The sequence below is a fragment of the Astatotilapia calliptera genome, chromosome 14, assembly GCF_964374335.1.
Source record: "Astatotilapia calliptera chromosome 14, fAstCal68.1, whole genome shotgun sequence".
Classification (NCBI taxonomy): Eukaryota; Metazoa; Chordata; class Actinopteri; order Cichliformes; family Cichlidae; genus Astatotilapia; species Astatotilapia calliptera.
In genome coordinates, this window is record NC_137435.1 from 7,164,422 (window position 1) to 7,182,120 (window position 17,699).

At 41.4% G+C, this 17,699-nt stretch overlaps 1 protein-coding gene across 10 annotated transcripts in view; it reads right to left on the reverse strand.

Moving 5' to 3' along the window:
* Positions 1-15,819, reverse strand: part of nectin1b (nectin cell adhesion molecule 1b) — a 156,896-nt gene extending 141,077 nt beyond the window's left edge. For all 10 annotated transcript variants that reach the window (XM_080289059.1, XM_026192903.2, XM_080289058.1 and 7 more), the window contains exon 1: positions 14,679-15,819. In XM_080289059.1, coding sequence (XP_080145185.1) covers positions 14,679-14,730 — 52 coding nt within the window. In that variant the 5' untranslated portion in view covers positions 14,731-15,819. The remainder of the gene's footprint in view (positions 1-14,678) is intronic.
* Positions 15,820-17,699: the final 1,880 nt, after the last annotated feature.

Below are 17,699 nucleotides of genomic sequence, written 5' to 3' on the forward strand. Positions count from 1 at the left end.
CAATTATGTAACAGCAAGCTTTCTTTTAAATCTATTCACACTGTGGTCATCTTTATAGCCATCCATACTTAAGCCGTCCTCCTGCTGTGGTCTTTATGATTATTTATTTTGATCGTGTGGCAGTTGTGCTTTAAGATGTCTAAATGATCTTTTGTTTTTTTCCAGAACATATCAAGGAACTCTATATTTACTGTGGATATCTCAGTAAAAGTGCAATGACTGCAAGTCAAAATTCGACAGTCACACAGACCTGTGTCTAGCTCCCTAGAGTTGTTTTCAAGTATGTGATCCATTAAATTATTCTACTGGAAATTTTTGTTGTTGGTTTGTTTTTTTGGCACATTTTTTAGGCCAGCGGTCCCCAACCCCCGGGCCTTGGACCGGTACATGAGAGTTGAGGCTCGGGTGTGAAATCTATGGTTTTCAGGGTTTTTATTGGTTTTCAGCGTTATTTTGTTATCGTTTTTATCGTTAACTCGGTTTTCATGGGTCTTTTCACGTGTGTTATGAATAGATCTTCTATTTTTCGGTACCGGTACTAGTTTTATTTTGTTGTATTTATCCGCGACACCTTAAAGGCCGGTCCGTGAAAATAATGTCGGGCATAAACCGGTCCGTGGCGCAAAAAAGGTTGGGGACCGCTGTTTTAGGCTACATTTGCAGGATCTCACTGTTTATTCGTGGGAGAAAACAGGCTTCTTTATCCTGATGTGTGTCTGCTACAAGTTCAAAAAAGTTCAATTATTCAATAAAATCACATAAAACTGAATAGTTTACGAGTGACAAAACAATGTCTTGATGTACTGTAGTTTTATCGAGTTGTGGTAGTGTATTTTCACATAGTAATGAGTCTCTAGCTGTTGGCCTCTGAACTCCAAGTGTGAAAAACTGTTCTGGATGTCAAGATTCCCCTGACACTCATTCAACGATGATCAATGTCCCATCCTCCATCCTCTGACCTGCCCTCACACATCAGCTTCAGTCCAGCACGAGTAAATACAGTGAGTGGCTTAATGCACTTTACTCTCCAGGGATCCCGCAGACCAAAATGGCATCAGGAGGGTAAAAAAAATAAATAAATATTTTAGTGGTGGAAGAATGGAGTGTATTCTTCTAAACAGTGAACAGCCTTTCTTTCTCCTGCTGCTCATAAAGAATGTTCTTGTTCGCAAGCATTCGAACATACACAATATTGGACACAGGTGCAGAAGAGAATCTGGAGTCAGGTGATGCTTTAAACTAGTGCTAAAGCTCAGGTGAAATAAGGAAGAAGGTGTCTCTCTTTAAACAAAACAAAAGCCAACAGTTGCATTTGAGGACGACTTTTTGAGCGTAGCCATCAAAGAAAAATGACTTCAGCTAACCAGGTCTATCAACTGTGCTATACCATGACACAATCCTTCAGAAAGACAGTTTATTTCCCATCACTGCACCAGTTTATGTCAAGTTATAAATGTGCTGCTCCTTTGGCAATGACATGAAGGACGAACAAAACAACTTTCAACTCAGCTTAAGGGGCATTTGCTGGCAAGACCGGTTGGATGAAATTTTTCTTGGTCACTCTTTCACAGCAAAACATCATACGATTTGATTAATCTCTCCAAGCACATAATCTAGTGTGATGCCCACAGAGTGCAGCAGTTCTCACCCAACCTCTGCACAGCAGCAGCTGGATAAGCTGTGATAGGATGAAGGGCATTGTAGAATATACAACACATCCAGCACTCAACATCATGACCTTGACTGGAGAGCAGGCTGACAGACGGTCTCTATCTTTTCACACTGCTGAAAAGGGCCCGGTCCAATTACAGGCCCTGGGTACATTGTCTTGTTAGCTTCAGCTCTGACTGTACATTTGGGCAGCTCAGAGATCAAGCGCTCACTGGAGTTTAAATTGACAGAGCTACCTTTTCCGCTGTCACAGCCTCCTGTGTTACTCTGTCACTGGCGGGTGATGGAGGAGCAAAATAAGCTCTCTGAGACATCTATGCAGATAGTGACGGCATCAAAGCCGGCATATTCTGACAGCCTTCGTAGGAGGTCTGACTCTTGTTAAGCAATCTAGTAGAAAAGCTCTGGAACTCAGACAACACAATGGAGTAGAAATTCATGGAAGAGGTGCAACTGCCATGATAGTTTAGTCTGTCTGTCATGACATGTTCACTGCATTACTGGTCGCATAAACAACTGCTAAAGCTCCAATACCCTGAAGCAATACCATTACCATCGAACTCTGTAGCCTACTGGCAGTAACAGTAGTGGTGTTGTAGTAATGTGCTGGTTAAATTAAGATGATCAATAAAGTCGACGAAGGCGTTTAACCTCCTAGGACCTGGCGTCCACATATGTGGACATCACATTTTGGGTTATTTAGACCAAAATACTCAATTTTGCTCTACAAGCGCCTGATATCCACTTATGAGGACATTATACTGCTACTGTTCTATCAAAATTTTAAACGAATATCCTCATATGCGGCTCTTATTTTTCTTAAAAACAAAAAATAGGGTAAAAAAAAAAATCTGGTAATTCTTTGTTTTTACATTCATCCGTCCCCAATATGCCCAAATATCAAAGAAAAATTAAAAAGGCATGCTGTGGAAGAGTTCGGGTCTTAGGAGGTTAATGAACATGAGATACAGCTTTTGAAAAGTGACGATTTGCTGCTGTGCTTATTTCCTTATTTTCTTGCACATCTTCTGATTTTTGACTGCTTTTACACAAACATACAGATCAAATAATATGGCCGAAAAAGATAAAAACTTCTCACAGTTACGATAAAAATACTGCTAAATGTGTCAAACTTTGAATGCCTGTAACAGAATCCTGTGGAATAGCTGTGAACTTGAAATTGGTAGTGGCTGCAGCTCAGCGACACAGACAAGACAGGAGCTGCATTTGATCCAAACTCCACCAGATTACTAATGAGGTATTGACCTATGAATGGCACTTTAGAAATGACAGCTACCAATATTGACCTTTAAAAGATAGAGTATAAATAAAGTATGAATAAAGAGTGGTTCCCAAAGCTCAGCACTGATAAGGTGCCAGAGGTCAATACCAAGACTCCATTAGAGATGTTTAAGTAAAACAATCTCTTGGAATACAATGCCACATTTAGCCATTTGGCCCAAATGATCCCGTTGAACAAGCACGGAATATGTGAATGCATTAACAACATGCAAAGCGGGCTTGATGTGAGTACAGCTGGCAGACTGATGGACAAGAGGCAACCTGGCTGTGCAGACCACAGCTCTGAAATATGCCTGAGTGTTAATTGGAAACATAACTGCTTCCTCACTGAAGCGTGTCATTAGAAAGGAAATAAGTAGCAGCAGCAAAATATACAAACTACTCATAAGTATAAAAGAACTCTGCTCGGTATGATTGGAGCCGGCAGATGACACTAAAAACACATCTGACTGTGGCAATGCTGTTATCTTAACACAGACAAATAGCCTTTTGTCTTAAACTGCCCTGGTAGCAAAAAAATGTAATTTGTACTCGTCGGGAAACCTTTTTTTTTGTCCTTGAGCCTCAAAATTAATTTGAAAAAGTTCAGTGTGGTTCCAACTGTAAAACCTTTTTCATGTTGGAATTTCTAGCTCTGTCATTTTGGACACACTCACTGTGGAATAAACCACCGCAAAGGATGTTTTGAGTTTTTGGCAAACGTTTGGTTGTTTCTTCTCAGGTCTGTAGTGTGGCCTGACCCATGAATACTGATGACAAATGCAGCAATGTAGAAATGAATGTGTGCATTTACGGTTTAGGACACGCACGTGTCGACAGGTGTATTCGCTGGTGCATTGTCCTAAGGGTGAGCAGATGTGGAGAGGTGGGGCCATGGAAGTGCCCATGGCCTCTTCTTATTATGACTCTCTTTTAATTTTTAATGTATTTATAATTCCCAATTGGGAAATATCGTCATCTGCATGTAAACATAAAATATTTACCTGGTCCGCTAGTGCAGCTGGTATTGTTTATCCAAGATTCACGCACAGCGATGGGTCTGGTCGGGGAAATCCTTGGAATGGCAGCTGGTGCGATGCCATCTCATGTCAGTGTCTACTTCCAAATGTAATTAATTCCATGTTCCGAGTAAAATTGTGTCATTCTTGCTCACTGCTACCTTTGGTTTTGGGAAAACTCCTCGGGGAAAAGGACTTTGCAAAGACATGCTTCATCTTTTTCCTTTTTTTAAAGCACTTGAATTCTGTATCTGATCATACAGGTGTACTATTATAATGTCAATAAGTGCCTCATAATACACTTGTGGTGCCCCTACTACTGTTCAACACCCTACCCCCATTCCCTGACCTCCATTTCCCTGTTGGTCAGTCCACAGTAAATCCGAAAAGCCTCCCAGCATCTCCATGGCGACGGGCCTCAGTCGAGCAGATGGCCTCAGTGTGCCGCGCGGCAATTAAAGAGGGAGTGATGAGCGGGGAAAAGAAAGTGGGTCAGGATCAGGAGGGAGCAGGGCCGGGAACGTGAAGCTGCCTCTGCCTTGGGCTTGCGCGCAGACGTGTGCAGTAGCGCACTCAGCGACGTGCGCACACACATATGAGTGAGTTTATGCATCAGTGCATCCCATCCCGGGTCTTCTCAGCAAAAACAAATATCCACCCCTCACCGGTCACATAACATGAGCAGTGTGAGAATAAAAAGAGGGGTTAGGGATACAGGGAAGTGCAGTTCACAATAAATTGTCCCCCAAATCTGCTGATAAAAACTTCCTCCAGAGATTCCCACAACCTAATCCATAGGATAAACCCTTTAACTGTCAGTGACATACGGAATCACCTCTGTTATTTGGATTATTACAGTTCAACCAAAATTTCACAAAAAGCAGGAATGAAACGCACTCTTGGTGACGTAGGGTAAATCCAATCACTTTCATCCCCTGTCAGCTTTCACTGCATATTGATCAGACTCTTGAAACATGGTCTTCCATTTCATCTACACTTGGACCAACTTGTTATAGCTTCTGACTTGCTCAATCCTTACATTTAGGAAAGCTTTAATTCAACTAATTTAGCAAACAATATGAGCTTTAGCACACTATGGGGCTTTTAATTGAATTTACCGTTTTATGTGTCATAATATTCTTAGAATTATGCCATAAGAAATGTATTTGTTTGAAGTCAGTTTTAATGGAGAACACGAGTTAGTTCTAGGGGGGTTCCCTTGGCTTCCCGCATAGAAACAAAAAAGACCTAATGAGTTGGAAAAAATTGAATGAACTTTTATTTGCACAAGGCTTTTCTTCCAGTGAGCAGCCCCAATGTGCCTAAATAGAACTTGTGCCAAGAACAGTATTTCAAGGCAAACTAGAATCACCCTTGGAACATAGCCTTATTCAGGAACAGCATGACCCACTGCAAACTCCCATCCCCCGCAGGGTGTGCACGTAAATCTCAATTCTCTAGATTCACTTTTTCTCTTTGGGATAAGGCTGTTTTCTCATGCAAATTTTTTTCTTTGCCATGACTTAGGAAGTGAGGTACAATCCATAAACCCATTCTGCAGAACTATTTGAAACTCAGCAACCTGAAGGGTACGAGTCTGCAGGCTGTAAGAGGGTAGGTATTTTAAGGGTTTTGCTGAGGTATTAAACAACCTCTGTACCGCTGAGTTTCTCATTCAAACATTTGTTCCTCTTTAGCTTCTATTTTCAGTTTCCTAATGCTGACAAAAAAAAGGTACAGAGTGCAAGGAACAATTGCAAGTCCCTTCATCCATCTGAAATAAATATTTACGGTGCTCGTGCTTCGTGTGAACAGAGCATACAACAAAAGTGGGGCAACAAATCTGACTCAGACAAAGGCATGCAAAAGCAGTGTTCATTCTCACTCTTCATCAGTGAGTCTTTGAGCTGTGTGGGTGCAGGGTCACTGAGTGGGTGTTCTTGTGACCACTTACATCTGCATAACTTATAATCATATAGATGTTAGAACTCGTATATTGGACATGCGGGTGGGCGAACGGGAAACCCTTGATCCCCGAGCCTTCTGTTTCTGTGGACTAACATGACATTTGGCATCTTCATGGCTCAATGGACAATTGGTGTGAACTACAAAATGGCCCTGTGTGATGCCTTTACTGGTATCAAAGCCCTCTCCAGATTCCTGACTGGTAAATTCTACTTGCAACGCTGTAGCCAAGTAAGGCGTGTGCTGCCAGAATGGAAGGTCCCATGTGGAGACCTCTGGCAGTGTTGTTCAGCTGCAAGTTAAAGTGAGGGAGAAGGGGAAAAAGAGAAGAGGAAGGAATCCTATACAGAACTGTTCGGAATTAGAAATGATTACCTTCAGGGAAAACAGTAAAAAATAATCTAAATAAAATGTCAATGCCAACTGGTGGTCAAATATGACCTAAATCCTCGTCTAAACTTTAGGAACAGTTTTTGTTTCGTTTCTTCTCTTAGCCAACATAAAGCTTGTGATTTTATTTGCTATATATTCAATAAAAAAGTACATATTTAGAAAAAAAAATTGGAAATTGCAGCTTGTCTCTTTGGATTTTGAATCTATTCCCCGTGTCTGTGTATTTCTCTAAATGCTTTTGCTTCCTTCCACAGTCCAGAGGCATGCTTATTTGATTAATGGGTAAATCTAAACTGGCCATAGGTGTGTTAGCCCTGGATGGGCTGGAGCACTGTCCAGGGTACACAGAAGGCTTACCCATCTGCCGTTCAAAGGTTCTGTTTACGAAGGGCAGCTAATCACAACAAAGTTGGCTTAGAGGGAGGAGACTAAAATGGATTGTTCCAGATAGAGGATGAACTGAGGGGCTGTAGTCAGCAGTCAGCCGCAGTGTAAGGTAAATAGAGATCATTTCAAATTGTAAATCATGTAAAGCTAGTGTAGTAGAGTCTGAGAACAGAAACATGAGACTGGAAATGAACATGATGAACATAACTCCCACCACCACCACATATAGCTTAACTGTGGTTTAAAGCAGTTTCTATCTATTCCAAGAAAAGGTGAATTAAATATCAGCCTAAGCCATGATACAAAGGGGGATAATGAGCAGTTAGGTACAGCAGCATGTTGTCACCTGGGAGACCTGCATCTAGTTCCAGTTCAAAATACAATGCTCAAGGGACACTGCAGCAACCCTGTATGCATTTTCTTTGATGCAAACCCTAAGGAGGGCATGTGCACATTTTATATTTATGAGTACGAGTCCCTTTGGTCAATGCTCACAAAAGCTGCTCCTAATAAATGTCAGGAAAATAACAAAATAATAGACGGTTCCCTCTATGACGTACTGTACTTTTAATATAATGAATTTCAGTTACAGGAGTAAACGTAGTTCAAGCACAACACAGCTCACAGCTTTGCTTTTAACGCATACAACTCGAGAGTTTAAATAGGTGCACTGCTGATAAAGACTCAGGCCGTTACAGCTCGAGATAAAGGGATAAACAGAACCCCTTTGCTCGCTCTGGGGTGGGGCGAGTGGTTAGATTACTCACCTACCCACCCGCCCGCTTTTCACACACATTCAAACACCAAATCTACTGATACCACAGTAGCCTGCATTGCCAGCTTAAAAAGAGAGAGGACATACAGGAAGGAAGCGGCGGAGGCCATTTGGCACACCTGACTTTCTGAAAACAATGCAACACTGGAGTGAAATTCAGCCAGGCTTGAAACTGAGGAATCAATAGCAGACTGCATTAGTTGCTTTGGCATAGACCCTGCTAACAAACTGGAAGGATCAATGCCAAACTGCAGGCCATCTACATGTTTATCTTCACTGCTTTCAAAACAAAATTGAACTACGTGCAGAAATATGAAGAATTTCTACCACAAAGTGGACCTCAGTCTTATTAATAATGAGAAGTATTGGGAAATCACACGTCACCTGTGAGGCCATAGGAGAAATAAGAGACACGCACACATATAACCTATATAAATCCTTCTGAATTGAGCAATAACCTATAAAATTGATCATAACAGGGAACAGCGCAAAAATAAATGAAAGACACTGAGAGAAATATGAGGTGACCTGTTATCAGTCATATTCTGACAGTCTGTCAGCACAGGACTAGGGCACTAAGGAGCTTTACGCCAAGCTGCAGCACATTGGGAGCTTAACTATATGTCAGCGAGAATAAATAAACCTGTGTTTGTATTTTCTATGCAGCCCCCCTTTCTTATAGCACCACCACCACGGTTGCTGGTCCCCCCCGCCCCACCCCATTTACAACCACGCTGTTGCTTTGAAGCACAGTCAGCTCCCAGAGAGATATCAGTGCGGAATATTAAATGAGCGAACACCATCACTCATTAAAAAGGGAAACATTTCATGAAACAAACCCCCTTTTGTATCAAGTGCTAACCAAGCCGACTCTCAGCACGCACCGTTCTCAAAGGCAAAGCGAGGAAACAGGAGAGAGAGAAAAGGGGAGAATAAAGATAGAGGGCGGTACACCCAAGTTTGCAGAGAGTAAAAAGAGAAAAATGTAAAGTTCTGGCAGGAGATCAACTCTGAGCCTCGCGAAAGCTTCTGCTGTGTGTCACAATGACGGAAATTCCTCACTATTTTACGAACCTATAAAGACTAGAAACACTGCTAAATATTAGAAATCCTCTATATTTTCATTTGAATGTGCTCTGCAAGCCAATATTCCATTTCAGCCTGACCCCTGGAGGTATTTATCAGCGGATGGCATGTGCAGTGGGTGAGCTGGAAGGCTTGTAATGGGATTGACAGATATGGTTTTTCAAGGCAGTTTTTAGTCAGACGTTGGAGGCAGCTTGTGCAGACATTCACTGTGTTAAAAGTTGACCTGTCTGAGGTCAAGATTTTCATCCCAATTTGCTTTCAGCGGGATGGAAAACCCATCTATTCAGCCGCAAGTGTTTCAAAAACACAAGACATCTCTAACGACACAAAAAAAGGTTTTTTTTTTTCCGCCACTATATTTAGCGCTGTGATGTCAACTCCAACCCCAGCCCCAAACCACAACCCCAAATATAGAATTTAGTTTTGTTATTAATTTTTCTGTGAGAACAAATAAAAAAGAAATCCATATTTTGATAGAATAGGGTCAGGCTTACTGTTCATCGCTGATGGTGACTTTAACCTTACAAGTTAAGGTAGGAAACTGTCACTGTGGCAAGTGAAAAATGTACAAAAAACCCCACATTACACTTAAGATAAATAGAGAAATACAATTTTAGTATTTATTAGTGACATTATTAAGTCGAGGCAAAAAAAAAACAAAAAACAACATCATCAGAACGCCACCGTTTCCAGGGAAGAACTTGTAGCTAATATTTAATTTATAGCCTCCACTTGTCTAATGTGTCAGCCAACTGATATGTCGGTTTGACCCAAGACAGTAAGAGGCAGAGCTGCAGGCCAGCTCTTGTCAACAGAGCGCACAAGTCAGCACAAAATTCAACTGAGTGGAACAGCAGAAGACATGGCAACAGTATCAACTACTCCATCAACTTTTAAAACGAGTCCAGCTGGTGTAATTCACAAAGCAGGCTTGTGAGTAAAATACAAAAGTGTCTGGCTTACAGAGCTGGACAATATGAGCTCACAGCCAATGAAACAAAACCTAAAAGCTGATCAAGTCAAGTGGGTAACAGAACAGACTGTGTGCACTGTGACACTGTCTGTGCGTCCACCTGTAGCATTCTAATCATGTGTAAATTTGGGAACCTCTAAGCATCAGTTTTCCGCTTTTTTCTTCAAACTCAGCAGGTTGTTCACTGACTGGTTTCCAGTAGTACTCTGCACCCTAATGGAGGCACACCACCAGCCCAGCTGCCTGTTGTAAATTGACTTTTTCAGGCAGTCACACTGGGGGGGCTGGGAGCTGTGCTGATCAGATCTGCTTTATTTACAAGTATACGGCCTTAGTAAAAAGATCAGGAATTATCCACACTCTCAATCCCTGATCAGCCCATGACTAAATGCTCTAGTTGTAAACCCAGTTGCAATGAGCAATGAATGGTACTTCCATATGGCATCTTCTTTAAAACCAATGAAGCAGAAAATACAAGAAAGGAAAAAGAAAAAAAAACAAAAAAGACCCGTTAAAAGGCTGCACTCCCTTCACAACAACTTTGAAAAACAGAAATGGATGCAGATCCTGTAGAGAAATAAATACAATTTTCTTTAAAAAAAAAAAAAAAAAAGACAGATTACAGGTAGTAACTATAGTAACAGAGCACTAAAGGGAAAAAACGGTTCAGAGAAACTCTACAAGCTATTGGCAAGCCAAGACGGTGTCTCATGAAAACAGCACAGACTGTCAGAATCCTTCCAGCATGTGAGATTATTTACTTTTTCGTCTGTGAAGATTTACATCTAGTCAGCAACCATAATAAGCCTATCCTAAGATGCTGCAACAGCAATCTGACAAAGAGTAAAGAAAACATGGAACAAGTATAGTTAGTCAATTCTCATTCTCAAGATCAGAACTGGAGTTTAACCATTTAATCCCTTGACAAGGTTCGGCTAAACAGAAAGAAAACGACTGAACAGATTAATGCCAAATCAGAAAAGCTGAGGGCTAGATTTGATCCTTTTTATTGATTTCCCTTTCCTTCACTTTGCTGATACTGCGATCCGACTTGAAACAGAGAAGCATTTCAATGATTTAAAGCATAAAATTGCAGCTGCAGCTTGCTGATAAATGTGTTTTCCATCCTGTTTCTATATGGTGACTGTCTGGTGTTAAGACAGCAAAGGATGCAGAGAGGACACCTGACAGACACTATACACCAAAATAAAGACCAAATAAAACATTATATATGATACTGAACTGCATGTTCTTACAAAACAGGCTATCTGGTAACTTTAAACTGCTGTTGTCTGGGACAAACGCTACTTGTGATATTTGAATAAACGTCTCCTAAAATAGCTTCATTCAGTGACTGGAGCGCAGCTCCAAACTATTTCTTTATCAGAGAAACATGCAAAAGACTGTAACGTCCTAACTTGGGGCCCTGAAACATAACTACAATCCTATATGTACACTATTAACTCCAAACAATTGGAAAGATGAACTTAATTTAACATTCATTCAGTCTTTAATAGTATTTGTGCAGTCATCCGCATGCAAGGAACACTCTATTTTGCCATAACCTTTCCATTATTTAGGTTCAGTGCTTATCATCATGTTTTATTCATCAGTTTTGTGACACGCAGACTCTATGTGAAGACCACAGGGGCTGGAAATGTGCATCATGAACTAACAAAGAAAAGAGAAAATGTGCCTCTTGTCCTCGGCAGAGGTGTATAGAGCAATACTTTGAAAAAACAAAGAAATATCACTTGTTTGAGAGTACCTCCTGAAATTAATGAAGGGCCATTCAATTTCCATAATGACAGCAGACACACAAAAAGAATCTACCCTTTACAGGGACATTTCATGCAGTGATTTGAGAAGGATTTGCTAAGGAGATGACAGCACAACCCCAATGAGCTAAACACAGTGAGATGAAGTTTGAGTGGCCAAGTGCCTCCATTAGTTCTTCTGGCAAAAGCAAAGCTTAATCTCCTGTCAGCTCCCCTCAAGCTACTCTCCCAGGACTCAGAGTGCTCTCACCCATCCATCACCTCAGCGGGGACCAACGGGAGACTCCCCAAAGGAGCGAGGATCAAAGCAATTTGCATCCACACCGAAACCATCAAGGCCCAACAATCCCACAGTGACACTCTCCATTTCATTATATCACAACTGTCACCCAAATGAAATGCAAAATGTCATGGAGCGGCAATTACAGTTTTCTTCAAAAGTGCATTTTAACTTAGTTAAAAGCTAAAATGCTAATTACAATGTTCCAAAGGCTAGCCTGTATACCTACCTCCCATGTCATAAAAAAGGAATTATCCACATGGCTGTTTCAACACTCAACATCAAGCAAAGACTTCAAATCCGTTTATGAATTTGTCTGAAATGTTCCCTCGACCCCCTGACTCCCCAATCAATCAATCAATCCAACTGAAGTGCATGACATTTCCAAACAAAAGTAGATTTTCAGTGTACTTCAAATGAGTCAAATACAAGCTGCTGCAGCAGCACAGCACATTGCCGTTCGTCACAAGTCAAAATGAAGTCTTGTGTGTTAGGCTTTGATGATGAGCTTGCACATAGAAACCAGGTAGTTAGCTGCTCGACTAATCTGTGATGGATGAAACAAGAAAGCCATATATCAAGAAAAAAAAAAAGGGCAACATTGAGACTTATTCACATGTCTCATGGGACATTATGTGAGAATCTAATCAACAACTAAGCACAGTTAAAGGTCACGGACGCAAGACGGTGCAGCTGTGTAGTGCCATCACAAGAGTAGCTTATGACTGAACACTGTAGACAAACACGGAGAAGAGAGCTGAACAACAGGGGTCTGCAGCAGAATGATTTTAGCTTTCATGCTGCCAAGTTATTACAAAGATTATAATTCACAGCCACATAATTTCCAATCCTGAATAATAGCACATTCAAACTTGACACTCGTCCACCATTCATAGTTCATTTCCCAAACGTTAAATCCAACTAAGATGAGGAATTAGAGCTCCGAAATCCCCTTATCCCACCACTCAGAGTGATATCTATATGGGTTCCTACTGCACCGGGGCCAAAAGAATGGAGCCAAGCCATAAACAACCACCTGGTTGCTAACTGCATTCACACTCAATTAAATATCAGTCTGGAATACAGGAGAGACTGAGTGCTAATATACGAACACAGGAACAGAGCTGCTGTTATTATGCGCAGATCCATTATTCTCAATCTTCCTTTTATTTGATAATCTATTTGGCGAGCGTCTCAGAATATTTCTGTGTTTATGAATTTGGCACTGCTGGGTTTTCCACGAATGGTTATTACCAAGCACAAATGGTTTTCCCTCGTGGATAGCTGCAACATGGGTTGCTGTGACTTGCATTTGTTAGGGCCTTTCCCACTTGTTTGTGCTTTAGTAATGAGGAAAGAGTCTGGAACATGTTGTATATCAATTAGACCATCAAAGCTGGTGGGCATTTATGGCGACGCCCTTTAACCTCAGGGTGAAGGAGCAAATCTTTGTTTTTGTCAAAAGAAATGGGTCCAAACAGATGCTGAAACACGAACTTTCAAAGCTGTTCTCTTCATGAAGATGTCGAAACACATTAATAATGTATTCACTTTGGTTTTAAATCAATTACAGCAATAAAAAAAGAGATAGGAGCAAAGCATTTTCATACATTTCTGATTACGCTTAGAAAACGTTTCTTGCTTTGCTCAAATAAGACATTTCCAGGACGCTTCAGGTGCACTTTTTGAGACATTTTTCCACTCCCTCCATTGAACAGCTTCAAAAGATTTCTACCGTGAATCCCAAGGGAACCAGTTAATCCTGATCTTCTCCACAAGCAAAGGGATCATCTCAATATAAATCAGACAGGGCTTTTGATCAAAGTATTCAATCAGTCTTAAATGCATGGAGCCACACGGAGCCTCACTGCGAACAAGGTCAACATCTTGGTTGTTCTCAAGCTCAAAGGAGTTGAAGAAAACAGGATGTGCCAGAATATTTCTCTAGTAAAGACTTATTAAGAGCTATTAGGCTCAAAGGGGATCACCATAGTAAGAGCTCCAACATATTACATCGAGTAAACACGTACAACCTGAAGAATGAGGGTATTAGTGCCCATCGAAACTCTGGTGTGACCTTTTTTAGACCACACTTGACTTTCTTCCATTGTTTACTTAAATTGGGGGCCCCTTACAGAGTTTATCAGTCTAGGATGTAAACAGTTTGGTAAATCTTCAGCTAGGCCTTAAAGCCCTCTCTGCATAACTAACCAAAAACATGAACACACATGCACAAATATGCGTTCCAACTAAAAGATTGTTAATAATGACACACCTTAAAAATGAGTCAAATACAGTTCTTAGGTATTTGCTTAATGATCAGCCCCACTTTGGGGAAGCTTTAATGCCAGGGTGATCAATGTCAGAGTATTGCTTCAATTATTCACATATTAATTCGCTCAGCACCACCACCCACTCCAAAACACAAACTCCCAGAAGAATTGGTTTCAGTGTGACAGAGAGTTAAACGTCACCATGAGTCATTCTTCTGAAAATATGATTATTCGACAAGGAAACTACAAAACAAAGCCCCCAATGTGTCATTCGGAGATTAAAATGTGGGAATTAAAATCTATCCTAATTATATTTAATTATTGTAAGTACTAATTATTTACTATTTTAATAAATCAACTAACAGGCAGGCGCAGAGGATAATATGTTTCAATTATCATTCCAGTGCACTCTGTGTCTCTGCACTCTGCCATTACGATGAAATATTGGAAAAACTTAAAGGGCTGCTGGCCTACATGGCTCGCATTTATCGCCATCTGCCTGCTGCCGGGGTAAGTTCATTTTTTGGCAACTAAATAAGTATTCTGCAGCCGTTTTGGATTCAAAGGCAGACACCACTTTCCATTTTTTTTCCTCACTCCTGTCGCACATTTTGTTGCAAAACATAAGCCATGCAGTCTTATCAATCCACACATTCGTGCATTTGTCTAATCAAGTCTGTCATTACGGGAACATCATGCATCTCTCTCACGCACACACACACACACAGAAAGCAGGGAGCTAATGATAAAATAAGGCAGACGATTCACTGCTGAAGTCTATTTCTACGGCTTACCTTGAATGTTCAGCGCCAACAGGAGCGCCCATATCCCCACATACACCGCCATGGCACCTCAACTATCCGGATCTGGTCTGATAACCTGAGAGTAGATGGATAGTGCTCACTCGACACAACACAGACCCCGCATGCAACTTCTGGAAATCCCACTTCGGTCCAAACTAGTCTACCTCCCTTACACAGCAGTAGGAGACTTTCGCAAAACTAGAGGATTGGTGTTGCGCTTCTCCGTGCCAAAGCATCAATTTCTCGTCTGCGGCGATTCCCTGTCTGCCAGAGAGAGTTTGCACTAAGGAGAACCTGGCTTGGTCCCCAAAGCAAGATCCAAGCAGCTGTAGAATTTGTTTAGGCGTAGAAGTGCTTTACAAAATAGCAGGCAAGAACAGAAAGGAGCGCTGGGTTCTTATCAAAGAAGCTCTTCCAGTTTAACCATATAGCCTTTGTTGCTCCATCCACCGCAGCGCCTGCTGAACTCTCTCTCTCCCCCCCCCCTCCAGTATTGTGGAACTGAGGTAAAGTGGGCGGGAGGTCCTCGATCGATGCTCTACTGGGAAGTTTCCAACACTTAAGAGTTCCTCCGAGGCAATGTTGTTTCTCTTTCCACTTCCTTTGCAAAACTAGCACAACACCTTGCAGATTAGTGGGAATGGTCCCTGTTTTAGTTCCGTATGTCCCGGTTCTCCCGGTGTGCAGCCACGGCCAGCTTTCAGAAATCAGCACACCAGGCCGGCGAAGTTGTTGCAACTCCAGAAATGGTGGGATGCGCCCCCTTTTCTGGTTCTTTTTTGGATGAAATACAGTGTGGCTTTATCCTGCTGCGCGTACCGCCCCGCTGATCTGCCACCACAGTATGTTGCTGACTATCGCTGACGCTTTGGGAGAGAGATCGGGATCGGATGACGTTGTGCAAGGGAGGAGCTTGGATTGTCCAGCAAAAAGCATCGCCTGGCATACTGCAGCAGGCAAGTAGCTCCTACTCGGGGTGCTCTCAACTTTTTTTGCATGCCATGTGGTCTCATATATGGCACGATTGGAGCAGGCGTTAAAAATGTTCGCAGAGGAGTAAAAAAATACAACTGCTGGAGGATAGATCTGTCGAAAAGACTGAGTGGGGATGTGGGAAGACAATGGCACAACCCGTATAAGTATACAAAAGTGGAATAATCCAGTGCACGCACTACTCACATATTGGAATCCCCTTAGGGCCAACGGAGCCACTGAAACTATTGACACTTGGCGAGGCGTCTGACAGGAAAAGAGAAATGAGAATCAAAATAAAATATTTCAGTGAATACATGGCCTACATATTAAAACTATTTCTTAGCTCATAGTATCGAGGGAGCCAGAGAATTCAGTCAGTGAAATTAACAGCCAAATGAATCCTATTTCTGTCTTTGTTATTGTCTGTTTTGCGTGGTCTAGCAGACGGAAACAATCCAGTATCAAAATCAAATTTGATTTATTTCCAGTGGCCAAAGGTGAAGCACATATTTTGAGGCTCATCTCATAAGGCAAAGCCCAATAAGACTTACCCGTCAATTATTACACTTTCAACTTCAAATTAGATAATTGAGAACGTATATTATTTTTACAAGTGGGGAATACCCATGAATCTCCTCAGTGACGCCTACAGAAACCCCAGACCTCAAGTAAACCACAATTTTAAAAAAAATAAGCTGGGGCAGTGAAAGCTGAATTATGATCCAAAGTTATCCATGCATACACTGCTAGTGAGGTAATGGCTCCTAAATTAAAAACAGAGGAAGTGACAGTGGAGGAATCTGATTTTACTGCAAAAAATGACTCACCATGACTCTGTGTGTCTGGTGGGGTGGGGGTAGAGAGCTAGTTTATATCATGAAGCAACTGTGAGAGCTGACTAACCACACTCAGTAAACCTTTTCCCTTCCGTCTTCCATACTTTCTCATCCTACTCTCAAGAGCAACCAAACAGGAAGGTACTGGCTGTAAATGATTTTGGGGATGAATGTGATAACACTTCCCTCTTGTGGACAGAAGGTCTTTAGATAATTACAACAGATCAGGAGTAACATGGTTAGAATTGCAGATTCGACTGTGTTGTTTGAAGGGTGCTGGTTTGCATGTGGTCCAAATCCTGTCTTTGATCGTGATCTAAGATCAGCTCCACAGAATAATCTGCAGAACAGCAAGAGAAATTGTCTGGCACGACAAAAGAATACCGAGCCAACTGCTTATTAGGGTCAGAGTGGTGGCGACATTATTCATTCTGTATAAAATGGAAAACTACAAACAGCAAAAACTATTCTCTCTAGGTGTACAGTGTGCAGTTTATATACATGCCTGCAGTTCTGTTAAATGTAATAAGAGTAAGACAAGGCATTTCCACAGGGAGCATGCAGATAAACTAAAAAGTTGACATTCTGTTTCGTCAAATAGAAAGAAAAACAAAAGACTCGCTGCTAAAAATTCTGCACACATTTCCTGTGGTAATGGTTTTTACAAAATGTAATCATGCCATCAGAATGTACTGTGTAGTTTGCAGCTAAAATGTTTCGCTGACTATTGATGAGGCACATACTGAAGGTGGAAATTCATGGGTATCACACGAGATAGCAGGAGTATTTTCCAGGGTTATGAATAAAACATGCAATATGAATTAACAATGTCAATTTAACATTACATTTTACCATTGGGAAGATAATCATTTAACTTAATATACCTTGAAAGGTCAGAGCAGCAGGAGAAGCCTGGAGGTATACTGTAGGAATTAGTCTAAATCTGATAGACCTGGAAAATCTGGATCTGGAAGGGAACATAAAATCCTTCCCTTCAAGGCCAACTACCTTAACTTTGCCCTTGAGCAAGGCATTTCATTACTGCAGGTGGCTAAACTTGCCAGCTTGAGTGTTTGTAGCTGTGTGAGTCGAAACTCAGCTGTCAGAAAGCTTCCACACTTGGAACTTCCTACAAGAGATAACAGTTTAAAAAAAGCAACAAAAAAACCTCCGGATTTGCCCCTTGCCTTTGGTGCATTAA